Source organism: Haliotis cracherodii, unplaced genomic scaffold, assembly GCF_022045235.1.
Source record: "Haliotis cracherodii isolate W230 unplaced genomic scaffold, xgHalCrac1.p SCAF_8, whole genome shotgun sequence".
NCBI lineage: Eukaryota > Metazoa > Mollusca > Gastropoda > Lepetellida > Haliotidae > Haliotis > Haliotis cracherodii.
The window spans coordinates 47177101-47191416 of NW_027266341.1; the positions used below are offsets into that span (position 1 = coordinate 47177101).

Here is a 14316-nt window from a genome sequence, read left to right on the forward strand (position 1 = left end):
TCTCCCACATTAAGCTGTCCCACTGTTAAAAGCGGCGTTAAACCCAACTCACTCACTCCTTCAAATATCAAATTATTGCCATGATGAGTTCTAGTGTAAATAACTCCACAATAATTGTAACGGGTTGGAGGAGGGAACATGATTTAGGTCCCCTCCCAACGGACATTTTTAAAGAGTTTATGTTTGAAATAAATTTATTCAAAAAGTAAACTCTCACAAATAATAAGAGTCTTGTAAAAAAACTACAAGACGCATATTAATTTACAGTCAATCATTTTTTTAAGTAAGGCTCTTAATTTATGTAAAGTCTAGGTGGTATCTAATTAATCTACTTATACTTATGCGCAAAGGCAGACGAACTATAACTGTAGAGTAATTATCATTAAGACAGCAGTTTGTCCATGCTGAGCATGGCAACTATTCAGATATGATGTCATGCTTGACAGCAGTCTGTCCATACTAATCTCGGAAACTATTCAAATATGTTTGAAATAAATTTATTCAAAAAGTTAACTCTCACAAATAATAAGAAACTTGTAAAAAATCTTCAAGACGCTTATTAATTTACAGTCATTCATTTTTTTAAGTTAGGCTCTTAATTTATGTAAAGTCTAGATTGTATCTAATTAATCTACTTATACTTATGCGCAAAGGCAGACGAACTATTACTGTAGCGTAATTATCATTAAGACAGCAATCTGTCCATGCTGAGCATGGCAACTATTCAAATCTGAGGACATGCTTGACGGCAGTATTTCCATAATAAGCTCGGAAAGTATTCAAATAAGAGGCCATGCTTGACAGCAGTTTTTACATGTTGAGCCCTGCAACTATTTAAATATGAGGCCATGCTTGACAGCAGTATTTCCATAACAGGCTCGGAAACTATTCAAATATTAGGCCATGCTTGACAGCAATTTGTCCATAATAAGCTCGGAAACTATTCAAATATATGGCCATGCTTGACAGCAGTCTGTCCATAATAATCTCGAAACTATTCAAATATGACGCCAGGTTTGACAGCAGTCTTTCCATAATAAGCTCGGAAAGTATTCAAATATGAGGCCTTGCTTGACAGCAGTCTGTCCATGATGAACACGGCAACGATATAAATATGAGGCCATGCTTTACAGCAGTCTTTCCATAATAAGCTCGGAAACTATTCCAATATGATGCCATGCTTGACAGCGATCAGTTCATGCTGATCATGGCAACTATTCAGATATGAGGCCATGCTTGACAGCAGTCTTTACATGCTGAGCCCGGCAACTATTCACATATGAGGCCATGCTTGACGGCAGTCTTTCCATGATAAGCTCGGAAAGTACTCAAATATGAGGCCTTGCTTGACAGCAGTCTGTCCATGATGAGCACGACAACGATATAAATATGAGTCCATTCTTTACAGCAGTCTTTCCATAATAAGCTCGGAAACTATTCAAATATTCATTCTGATCATGGCAACTTTTCAAATATCAGGCCATGCTTGACGGCAGTCTTTCCATAATAATCTCGGAAACTATTCAAATATGAGGCCATGCTTGACTGCAGTCTGTTCATGCTGGTCATGGCAACTTTTCAAATATCAGGTCATGCTTGACAGCAGTCTTTCCATAACAAGGTCGGAAACTATTCAAATATCAGGCCATGCTTGACAGCAGTCTTTCCATAACAAGGTCGGAAACTATTCAAATATGAGGCCATGCTTGACAGCAATATTTAGATGCTGAGCCCGGCAACTATTCAAATATGAGGTCATGCTTGACAGCAGTCTTTACATGATGAGCCCAGCAACTATTCACATATGAGGCCATGCTTGACAACAGTCTTTCCATAACAAGGTCGGAAACTATTCAAATATGAGGTCATGCTTGACAGCAGTCTTTACATGCTGAGCCCGGCAACTATTCAAAGGTGAGGACATGCTTTATGTACAGCATTCTTTCCATGATAAACTCGGAAACTATTCAAATATGAGGCCATGCTTGACGGCAGTCTTTCCATAATAATCTCGGAAACTATTCAAATATTAGGCCATGCTTGACTGCAGTCTGCCAATGCTGAGCTCGACAACTTCATTGGAATAACAGCGAGGATTTACGGATTGCCCGTGTGGTGTGAATTTATAAGGAGAGACATACATGTAATCTAGATTTGCATCAATCTGCGGAAAGACATTGTCGCGGCCATTGGATTCGGCGTATGTTGCCAGAAGGAAAATACAGATAAAGTGGTACCAGTTGTTGTCATATCAGGGGGTGACAAATATAATCTCATATAACACATGATATATTGCATATATTACAAGCTCGGAGAGTAACCCTCCAGATAAGGACAGGGGCCCATAAGTCGGATTGGACGTTTGCAGTATATACCATCTTCGCATAGGTATTGAACACAAACGGCGCACAGCAGTTACATGGACACATCATGTCTGGGTAGAGGAAAAAAAACCTGTAAACAACTTTATTTTCAAGAACGAGAGAGCATAACTGCCTTTTAGGGCCACTAGAAACGACATTGTTTTAAGTTTGATTTTTTTTGTGAATAATGGTAAGAAATGTATGAGGCATGTGCTGATGTATCTAGCCCCTTTTCGTTCTTACACTTGCAAGTTTAGGACCTTGATCAACACAGGTTAGGTGTGGCTATAATGAGTAAGATAGGACGGTCTGTAAAATGTGAGCGAGTTATGTGTGTTGCTATTGATTAATTAGTTGATACACACCGAGAATTTGTAGAGTTCTGTATATATACATGTAATCTCTAACTGAAAGAGATACCAAATATCCAGCGTCAGGTTTCAAATATTGATTCATGACGTCACATAACTTAATTGCTGTCAACTAAGTGTATTGCAACACACACTGTGGATAGTGTAGAAACAGCAACTCTGCCTTTTATAACCTATAATTGCTAATATAATTATTTCAAAATACCTCCCGACAAGGATTGCGACAGACGTACTTTGTCTCCATTGTCTCCGTCAACAATGAAGCTGTCATTTCAATCAGAGGTGGATATATATTGTGATTTTAACATCTGATTAACCAGTCATTATCGAGTATTGCCAAAATTCATGGTAGAATTGATGTTATCTTCTTCATAATCATTTGTCATCAATGATTTGCATGTTTAGCGTCATTGTATGCTTAGTTGTGGGTGGAAACAGACATGCAAATGTAAAGCTTTACGTCACCTTATCTTGAGACATTAAATGATTATACTAAATATAAATATGATTTTTGGCAAATTGTGTCTTTTATGTGTATGTTACCACACATTCAATGGTCATTGGAGTCCCACTCATGACTATCAGACAAACATACGCTCGAAAAGGCATGCTGCATCAACTGATCAAGGCTCCTGTATTTATGTGTTTTAACGTTGAAACATATTGGTCATACAATCAAACAGAAATAACAAATTCCAATACGGTTCGGTAAAACGTTTTTGCTTTGTCTTGATGCAATTTTTAAAAAAACATATTTCAGTGTCGATGAATTACCGAATTAAGCTGAATCCCCTTAACAAAATGTACTCACCGAACTGTGGCAAGTTACCTTCTCCAAGTTCCTGAGGAGTGCATCGTTTATCCATCAGCTATAAAGAAATTAAAGCATGAACATAAGGACACCAAAATTAGAATATGGATAGCTTCAGTTTTCTCAAATTAGTCTAGATAATATTTAAAGGGTACTCCCTTATGCGTTAATTACATGTGCGTAATAACACTAATAGCACGTGTGTTTTTACGCTGGACGTTGGTATATATCCCATCGTTAAGTTACAAAATTGAAAACGACAACATGCGGTCATGTTAAAAAGTCAATTTCAATTCCAATAAGATTACGAAATACCATATTTAGTGTTTCATCAGAACTTGCACAAAAGTACCTCCAATCTCGAATGAGAATCGGTAGCCTTTGAGGCGAGTGTAAACATAAAGCACTATGCCACACCAGCACCATGCATTGCATGTTTGTAGAGATTACAAATTGGTGAAATTAGTTCCAATTAGCGACACCCGACTGGCGTTTACAATTACTTTGCAGATTATGTTCACTCAGAGGCAAAAGCACACTGTAATCATATGTATTTATCTCCTATTTTTGTGTACACATGAAATCGATGACTTTGCCAATCCAGCAATGAAATGATATAAAAAACCCGACAAATCCCGTTCCTCAGAGTTCGTAGTACGATTAGGTCTATAGCATAAGCCTACGTACATGTATGTGAATCACTGTCAAATGGTGATGATACCATGTGTTCGCGAAAAAACGGTGCTCGTATATTCGGACGCGCACACGCACACACACACACACACACACACAAACACACACGCGCGCACGCACGCACGCACGCACGCACACACACCCTCCCCCTTGTATCGGAGTTTATTTGTGGCAGACACAAGCAGTGGAATTGGACGGGATGGTAGACGTACAGGAAAATGAAATTGATGGTTCCTGAAATTTGAAATGGTTTGGGACATGTAGATAAATGTTTGCCGAAGTCGTTTGATTTCTTTCAGCGACACATATTACAGTGTATTTCTTGCTTTTGTGCTGTCCAAATAGTTCCCGAAGAGAGGCAACAAATCTTCCAAATCAGATACCTGTAGGTCTTCATTCTGTGACCATGGCTCCTGTCGAATCCATTGATTTTCTCTGATTATCTATAACGACGACTGCATTTAAGGCTATTAGGTTGAGAGTGTAGTTGTTTTTAAAACCTTCATGCAAATGTTTGTGCAGAATTAAATTGTGGGTGGACACAAAAGGAAACATTTCAGTCGATGCCTAATCTGTGCTGGTTGACTCTTGTAGTTAATTCCTGTTGTGTCTCACCAACAAACACCAATCTACAACAAAGGGCACATTAACTACCACAGATGATGTTTTTTTTAAGTTCATTGTTTACTGACTATGATTTTACGCCGCTTTTAGCAATATTCTTGCAGTATCACGGCGGGGGACACAAGTAATGGGCTTCACATATTGAACCAAAGTGGAGAATCGAAACCGGGTCTTCGGCGTGACGAGCGAACCTCTTAAACACTATGCTTCCCCGCCGCCCCTTTTATTGAATAACGATCTCTAAGCCCATTGCAACGCAGGTACATCCTCTATCCCAGTGGATAATTGTCATAATGCAATGCGCAGTGTATGTGTGGAAATTACACAGCGTTTGCATGTAATGGTATAGAGAGGGTGACATACGGTACTATTTAACGCTACACACGTTAGCCTTTGATTGAATAGCGAGCACAAAAGCTAACGTGACAATGCCGGTGTAAGTAGTCCTGATAGGTTTGTCATCATTGTGATTTTGTCAATATTCGCGTCAATGCATGGCATGAATGAAAAGCAAAATACACAGACAAAAACATTCAGACAACTCACGGGTCTCCGTCCCATTAGTGTGGTATTGACTGAATGTTTAACAGAGGTGATAGTATGCGCATCGGCTCAAAAAGATAAACGACTGAGTTGATTATACAGTGATAAGGATCAGAAATAGAGACACTCTACATGCGTCACCTATACATGGAAAAAATGTGTGATATTATTCCTTCGTTTACAGTCGTATAATGCTGTAGGCAGTCAGCTACACAAAGGCTGACAGTGTGAGAGTGATATTCTTCTCTGCCCAAGTGTACAAGACCCTTGCATGTGGAACAGTTATTTGGTAATTCCAGTTAGATTTCGAATGACATGGCAGCAATGGCACATGTAGTATCCAGTGATGAATCCAAACCAACTTTATCATCCGGGAACAAGGATGAAAACATTAGGAGCTTGTGGGATAATTTTGCACAGAGTACGGGATTCCATGGAGTAAATAAGCTTGTGTCAAGAAGGAATATTAGGCTACGATGGTAAGCCACTTGGTCGCTATGAAAAAAATCAGGATTAAACAAGTGTTTGTTTGCCTATGTTTTACCAGAATGTGATGTGGGACGTGTGATCGATCAAAATAGGCAGGAAGACATGCAACCTCCGTTGTTTAGCTTTTTCTTTTTTAATCTGACAGATATGTATTTGCTATGGCAGTATCTACGTGCGCATATGTTACGGCCTGGTACCGTTTTCATATTCTTTGTTCTTCAGATTCAGCATATTATGATTTTATAAACACGAGCATGGCTACATACGTAAACATTTATTCAACATACAATCTTGAAATGTGGCTCATGTGGGTAATATGGATATAGTAATTAAGGGTCGATTAAAGGTAATCAAGGTGAATGTACCAGAAGTAGGTTGCACATCAAGTTCAATTTATTTGCAAGCTCTTTCCTCGATCGATATGAGTAGATGTATCAAGTCAATTCTGTTTGTCCCTCCGTAGACACGTTGCTGGAATAATGCTATACTAGGTCAAGATTTCAATTCACTCCCAACTCACCCTCAGTCCCTCATTTCCTTTGGCAGTATCTGGTGGACCTTTGCAGTATTGCTGATGTCTGCCTACATGTCCTATAACATAACACAAGAGCTGATGAACTACTACAGATACCCAGTGATCACCAACACGAAGGTGGAAGTCCGACAAGAGCTTCCCTTTCCAGCCATCACCTTCTGCAACCTGAGTCCTTTCAACCTGACTGCGGTCAAAGAAACTGATCCCTACTTGGAGAACTATTTCAATGGGGTCAGCTTGCTTGGGAGTTTTAATGGTGCAATCAATTGGAGTGACCCGGGATACGGTTCTACTTTTTCAGAAGGGCAGAGTCAGGATTGGTGGAAAAGGATATACATGAAACCAAGCGAAATGATTTTGTTATGCATTATGAAAAGTGTCATGTGTTTGGCAGCTTTCAAACCAGTTGTGACCAACATGGGTCACTGCACAACATTCAACTGGAATGCTTCTGATGTTGCTAGAGTGAGAATCACAGGTGTCGATAATAACCTCATCATATTTGCAAATATACATCATGATAAATATGTGCTTGGTTCACAGATGGCAGCTGGACTGAGGGTATGTACACGATCGTATGAAGCACAGAGGGTCCTCCGTTATTTCGTGGGGATGTCTGTCAAAGATATGTGCATGTGGGAAGTAAACTATTCGCCTGAAAATAATGTCATCGTGTCATTAAGTTTGTTTGTGAGTCGGTTGGTTAACTCTGCACTCGGCATTATTGCTGCCATATGAAGGCGGTCTGTATGTAATCACATCTGGACCAGACGATCCAGTGGTTGATATCATGATCACCGATCCACGCAATTGGGATGCGATGAGATGCATCAACCAAGGCAGTGAGCCTGACCACCCAATCCCGTCAGTCGTCTCTTACGGCATGCATGGGTTGCTGAAGACCTATTCTGACACGGCTCTTTTGGGGCCTGGCGTTAAGTGCTCACATTCATGTTCTTTTGAGATTGTTGCTTTTTGTGATATAGGTTTGGCGTTTATTTTTTTCATGTGTGCCTAGGTGATCCTGCACGACCCCCGCATCCACCCAGACGTTGCGACATCTTCGTTTTTGGCAGCTCCGGGTACATCTACGTACGCAGCCGTGAAAAGATCTACGGTTAGTAATACAAAGTGTTAGTATTCCCGTAACTGGTGCATCACTCTGATTCGATTTGATTGTCAACGTGTACTGACTGAATGTACATTTCTATTGAGTTCATTACTGTTTGTAGTTATATGCATTTACATTTTGTACTAAATGCAAGACGGCACCCAAGTTGCAACATTTACATAAACTACGCCTGGAATTGTTGGTCATAGTAGAACTTCTCAGTGAGTTAAATATATTTCTGTATAAGACCGTTTGGCCAAGATGCATTTCATTGACGAAAACCATTCGTGAAAAGAACGTGCAGCTCAAAGCTTCTTGGACATCTGAACATCTCATCACCATGTACCACTTTGCACGTCAAATATGACGACTCTTGGCGCTACGACGAAACCAATCTTATTGACATTTGACCCTTAAAGTAAAGACAACTAATTTCTTTCGTAAATGCCAGTGATTTCCAAATTGAATGAGAGTGAAAAATAACGAAATGGGTAACGTTCACTACAATGAACAGGATAGAAGATTACAAGACATCACGTTAGCAACAAATGCATAACATGAGTGACATTGTTCTGGTTATTATTTTTTTATTATTGGCATTCCTTTTCTTTTGAACAGTTCAAATACCTACCTGCACCCTATACATCCTTCGAGAATAGGACATGTGTGGACACTTTGTCTCCGACGTTCAATAACACTCTGGAATATCACGACATCTACACGTATGAAACCTGTCTCCAGGAATGCTTTACAAGGATTACCTTTAACAAGTGCGGGTGTGTCAAGCCTTCGTATGATGGTGAGCGCTAACGGGCGATGAATCATATTTCACCATTATTTGCATTATCCTTCCAATGTCATGTTGCAATATCATGACACACATGTTGACCGAGTTCATGTGTTTATTCAGATTCTTGATAAACATCTTTCATTCAAACTGAAGCAAACGACGTTTTCGACAATAATCGGGCTTTTTACTCTGATCATAGTACGTGCTATCAACAGGCGATGAATGGAATACTTAATACTGGCTCTTACGACAAGCATGGTCGCCTCTTTCGACAAGCATAGTCGCCTTTTACGACAAGCATGGGTTGCTGAAGACCTGTTCTACCCCGGATCTTCACGGGTCCTGGAGGCTGTGTGTTATTTATTCTGACATGAAGAATGATTAATGCTTGATTTGGTTATAAGTGAGGTAAAAACGAATATTGAATCTCTAAATTAAGCCTTTTGACATAAAAACAATGTGTATTAATACATTGATAGGCCTCATCTCAATAAATATAAAAATGGCTGCCCATAACCCTTCTAATGTGGTAACATTTGATATTGTAATATTTTGGAATGGTTTGGCGACGATTGTAACGCCCTGGACCTTATCTCTGACTGGTTTGATTAATAAGACAAAGGCATCTCGTTTGCATACAAATGGTAACTGTCATAAAACTTTTAGGTACATGTTCGTGTAAAATCAACAAAACGTTATACGTGACAACATATTATTAAGAAATCATCGCCATCATCGTCAATTCAACATGATAAAGAGCCACAAATTTAATTGATGCGAACAATGTCTTCGAGGTGATGCTTCGTAAAAAATAAATTGTGCTTGGACGCAGCGAGTCACGGTGAGCCTATTTCGGTTTCTTTGGTTGAAATTTTATTTAGAAAGAAGAAATCAGTAGAACATCCAGTTGGATGTAAGGATTTGGAAGGCGGGAAGTTGACGTCAAGTTGACCTCTCCTGCAATACGATCTGTGTCGAAAAAACACCTCTTTAATTTACATGATTCAAACCACACGAAACCAAAACTATATCCAATTAGTACAATGCCTGTCCTGCTCCTTCATTGAATGCATCCAACAAACAAATCTCCCGACACTCACTGGTACACAACATGGGCACTTGGACACTACAACTTATCAAACATTCAGAACACGTACAGTTAAGCAAAACATGCACGAACTTCTAGGACAGGGCTCGTCTTCAGATACATGTTGGACTCAAAAACGGCTTTATTCAAACAATATTTCAGGTTGGCTCCCCAGGCTCCTTTGGCGTGGTAACGAGAAAGTCAGGATCAGCCGCGTGTAATTTCGGATTGGAGAGGAATCCATTTAGAACTTTACAAGGAGTTACCAACCGTGTTTTGAATAATTTAGTTCAGAGTTATAAATTACTATTTCTATAACCCCACAAAAGGAAATGCCATGTTCATTTCCATTTCCAAGAAACGACTTGGGTTGAGTCCATGCAATGAAAAACAAGATGGGATGAAATTAAAACATCTATCTTTTATTTGACCATTTTTTAAGTATAGGAATATAAGTATCTCATTTTGAATTAATTTGGGCTAATATGTGATACATTTGTCACCCCTTTTGTGAATTTAAAAAGGTGTTCCCAGGGGTTATTACATTTAAGGGGAAAACCTACTGTGTTTTAAAAATTGAGGTAGTCTCCCTGTAGATTAGCTCTCGGTTCCAGGTTAAAGTAGTATGCATCGAATCTTCTTCAGTTAGACGTCCACAAATTTCAAACAAAGTAGGTTTATCTGCTTATTGATGCCTGTTACCGTCGTAAAATGTCATCAAATATTACCTGCCGTTGTTTCAACTGAGAGTCACCACATAATATCTGTGTTTTACATTTTAGAAGTCATCCAAAATGCCGTGTATTAAGATGTACTTTTTACATGACATTGAGGTGAATCTGTTTTAATTGTAATCCCTTTTTGCGAAGACCTGGTGTCATCACTGATTTTCAGTGATCCATTCTCCATTCTTACAACAGTTTACTTTTTACTCCCCATGGAATCTGTTTCGGCAGATAATCGACTGATTATTTTCTGGCGTTGACCTTTTATATGTGTGTAAATGTATGTACATTATATGTGTGAAAATGTGTAGAGTATCATTAAAAGAAGTGACCCTTTAATGCTGTTTTCAGGAACGATGGGAAAGATATGCTCTATTATTGAAGCTAACACTTGTTATGAGCCAACATTTGGTAAGAACCCTATTGACATCGACATCTAACGGCGTTAGTTTCAATTACTACATTAATTCTGATTCCTGTTGCTGGTTCTCACTGCCTCAGTAAAGTTCCATGCTCCCATGAACATTTTAATAAATGTTTCTTATCACCAGTTTCTTTTCTGTTAACATTTATGGTTTTAAAGCTTCTATGTCTATGTCTATGTCTAATGTAAAGACTGTTAGGCTTAAACAGTAAAGGTGTGGTTCCTTTTCCTTGAAGGTTCCATCTCGCAAAACCCAGATGTACATACTGAATGTGGTTGTCGAATCCCATGTACCTTTGATACATACGAGACAAAGGTGTCATCTTCTAAATATCCATCCAACGTCTCAATACAGTACATAATTGACCTCGGTGTCCCCGTGGACGAAGCCTTCATGAGGTTTGTATAACGACGTCATCCTTATCTGAGTAAATATATGTAACTATCAGTAACTATCTTTCTCAGACTTAAATTAGTTCTAAAGGAGATTTATAACAAAATTGAGAAATGTGTATACATTTTGAACTGTAAAAACAAATAGCGAAATAAAGATTAAATAAGTTCATGTTGATGAGTTAGTATAATTCGTGCAATGCATATTCTCATCTCGAGAATGTATTTCTAGCTATGATGCATGCCTTGCATTACTACAAATATTGTTCTTGTGATACGATCATGGTTATAAATGTCGTGTTCATTCAATCATTAGGTTTTAATTACCGACGACGCGTCACTAGTGCCCATTTTCCAACTTCAGAGACAACTATTTGGAAATCAGAATCTACTATGAAGACCTCATGCTCCAGGTAACTGAACAAGTCCCCCAGTATACGACAGAAACCATGACAGGTACGTGATCACCCAGGCATAGAAAGTTAGAGCTATTGGCATTCGCAAAGTAAAATTGTTTTAATGTTTTCTTTGCCATTTTGTTACATTTTGTTTGCAATTTTGAAATCTCCTGTTCAGATACACATATAATTATGTACTTGTTGAAATATGTGTAATACATATACGCCCATTATACGCGTCAATTATTAAAGTATATTAAGTAACTGGTAGTAATAGAATTGGTACTATGCTGTACATGTTATGTGCAATTGTAAGTTGGAGTACACGAGGATCATAATATAAACTGCTTGAACTCACGACCAAAAGATGGCTAGGGGATGGCCATCTCCAAAATGTATTGTGACCGCTGGACCATTGGACCACCCGTCCTTGTGCAGTCACCAGAGCAATACATATTGAGCCTGATGTTGATTTTGATACTGATTGAGTCATATCAAGTATATTTTATATCAAACATTTAATTTCATTAATTCCACACTTTAGTCATGTGTAAAGGAAGAGTTGGTTCTTTTGGCAGGTAATCTGGGAGGTCAGATGGGCATCTGTCTCGGAGCCAGCATCCTGACTCTCACAGAACTCGGAGAGTTCTTTCTCATACTCTGCTTGTTCATCTTCAAAAGAATTAAGACCGGTGGAGAACTTAAGCGCATCAAACCCACCAAGAACTGACACAGACTGATGTCGAGAATATGATATATCATTAGTAGTTAAAATCTATATTTTTTTCTCCTTCTTGTGAAAATTAGCAAAATCACATGATTCTGATCATGATATGGTCGAAATATACAATGGACTCTGCTTGAACAGATTTTTCTTAAGATTAAATTGTTTGTTGCTCTTCTTTTGCGCGCATTTGGGGTCGATGACATACATATCAACCAAGTCAGCGAGCCTGACCACCCGATCCCGTTAGTCGCCTTTTACGACAAGCATAGTCGTCTTTTACGGCAAGCATGGGTTACATATGTCGCTTATTAAAACTAAATTTAAGGCCACAGGGGAAAGACACTCATTCAATTTGTTGACAACAATAAAGATTTGGGCCGAATTGTATCATTGAGTATTAACATTTGTTCAAGCACGACAACTGTGAGGAACCATTGGTCAACGAACATGTAAATTACTCTGCCATTATTATATTATATCACATCAAACCGGTAAAGACCCAGGGTAGAATAGGTCTTCAGCAACCCATCCTTGCCGTAACGGGCGACTATGCTTGTCGTAAAAGGCGAATAACGGGATCGGGTGGTCAGACTCGCTGACTTAATTGATGCATGTCATCGTATCCCAATTGCATGTAAGGTCCAGACACGATTATTTTCAAACCGCCGCCATATAGCTGGAATATTGATCAGTATGGCGTTAAACAACAACAACAACATCAGACTACCTTAAAATGTCCAAAGCTAATAGGGCACCAGGTCCTGCTAGTTTCTAGGACTGCTTTTGTATGTTGTTTCCCTGTGTACACGGGCATTTACTGATTAATTTGAATGTCGTGCTCCCACTTATACACTTTCACTTGTTTCAATACGCGTTTGACAATAGGATTCACACATTGTACCGATGAGGGAATCAAACATGGGTCTTTGGCATGACGAGTGCGTGCTTTAGCCAGTAGGAAACCTCATTGTCCCTTTTTTAAAGGAGGAGAAAGGAGCCACACAAGGGTGCAGGGGAGGCAAGGGTCAACTTCTGTTGGTTAGGAAATGGTACTTGAATAAACTCAAAACCTACCCCTTTAACCCCTTAAAGTAGTGGCCTGTCTAAAAGAAATCAAATAGATTCTGAAGTCTCTGTAATGTATTCACCTACCATAACGACTACTTGTTTCGCTCTTCTACTTGCAGTAGATACACTCAAGGATCTCAATTTCAGTCAGATGGATAATATGCGAATCGTTTCGTCTTTTGCTGTTTTTCTTGTCATTAAACAGGACTACCAATCTGGAAATCACACAGCACTTTTGTTTGAAACATAGAAAACAATTAACCGATTATTGAGACATTTTAAGGGACGAGATGTTAGGATTGGCCTATTTTCTGATACAATGTTTGGGAACCAGACACTGTCGCTCCAACAATGAGTCTGAATGCGACCATGCAGGAATATCTTGTCGACTTCAGACCATCTGAAACGAAAGTTCAACTCATGGAGAAAAAACATCAGCAACTATTAATTACAACAGAAATACCCTGGCAGCAATAACACGGTCACGTTGACTAACATACGCCCGGCAGGCGTTGTGAGCTTATGTGGGCTAACTGTAAGTGGTTCGGGGCAAGACATAACATTCAAACACACACATGTCAAAGGAGTGATCAACGTAACCTTTGCTGGAATCACACCAGAGATATGGCAAAATATTGAAGATCACGTTTTGAAAATGGTCACTTCCGGCAACGTGACAGCGTAGATATCAGCCTTGTTGCACCAGTCAGCATATCTTTAGGTGATACTGCAGATGCACACACGTCATCAGCTTAGTCAGCTGCTGTCTAAAGAATTCATCTGTAAAACAAGAACTACTTCTTGATACAAAAGCCCAAACCTTCCAATACATTTCTAAATTGCTTCCCCGTCAACGAATAGCTCAATAAAGTACAATTACAGCAATATTTTGAGAGCACCCCCCACCCGACATTTGCACCTGTAAGAATGCATTCCCTCGTGACAGGTGTCAGGTAATCACATCAGGCTTTTGGCTATTTCATACATACATGTATGACGTGCATCACACAAATAATATCTACATTTATCATCATTCGTTCTCAGTAAAGTACAGATTCTAGTACTTGCTTGCCATCCGGGATTGTGTGTTCATAGAATAGGTAAATTTGCGTTATTTGGATACATGCTATTTTCTTAGCCCTATGATTCGTACTTATTTAATCC

The 14316-nt window shown here is 39.1% G+C and overlaps 1 protein-coding gene across 1 annotated transcript; it reads left to right on the plus strand.

Annotated features, from left to right (window-relative positions):
• The first annotated feature begins 5729 nt into the window (after window positions 1-5729).
• On the plus strand, window positions 5730-12087 carry LOC139451021 (acid-sensing ion channel 4-A-like). Its single transcript, XM_071232836.1, has 8 exons — window positions 5730-5884; window positions 6441-6990; window positions 7448-7546; window positions 8159-8339; window positions 10494-10553; window positions 10803-10965; window positions 11324-11415; window positions 11936-12087. Exons 1-8 carry the CDS (start codon window positions 5730-5732, stop codon window positions 12085-12087), a joined length of 1452 nt encoding a protein of 483 aa, XP_071088937.1.
• The last annotated feature ends 2229 nt before the right edge of the window (window positions 12088-14316 follow it).

Excerpts from the sequence above, each read along its gene's own strand:
- LOC139451021 (XM_071232836.1), top strand. The coding sequence starts at position 5,730 with ATGGCACATGTAGTATCCAGTGATGAATCCAAACCAACTTTATCATCC. Across the intron at positions 8,340-10,493 it reads TGTCAAGCCTTCGTATGATG|GAACGATGGGAAAGATATGC; the intron begins GTGAGCGCTAAC and ends TGCTGTTTTCAG. Across the intron at positions 11,416-11,935 it reads TACGACAGAAACCATGACAG|GTAATCTGGGAGGTCAGATG; the intron begins GTACGTGATCAC and ends TTCTTTTGGCAG.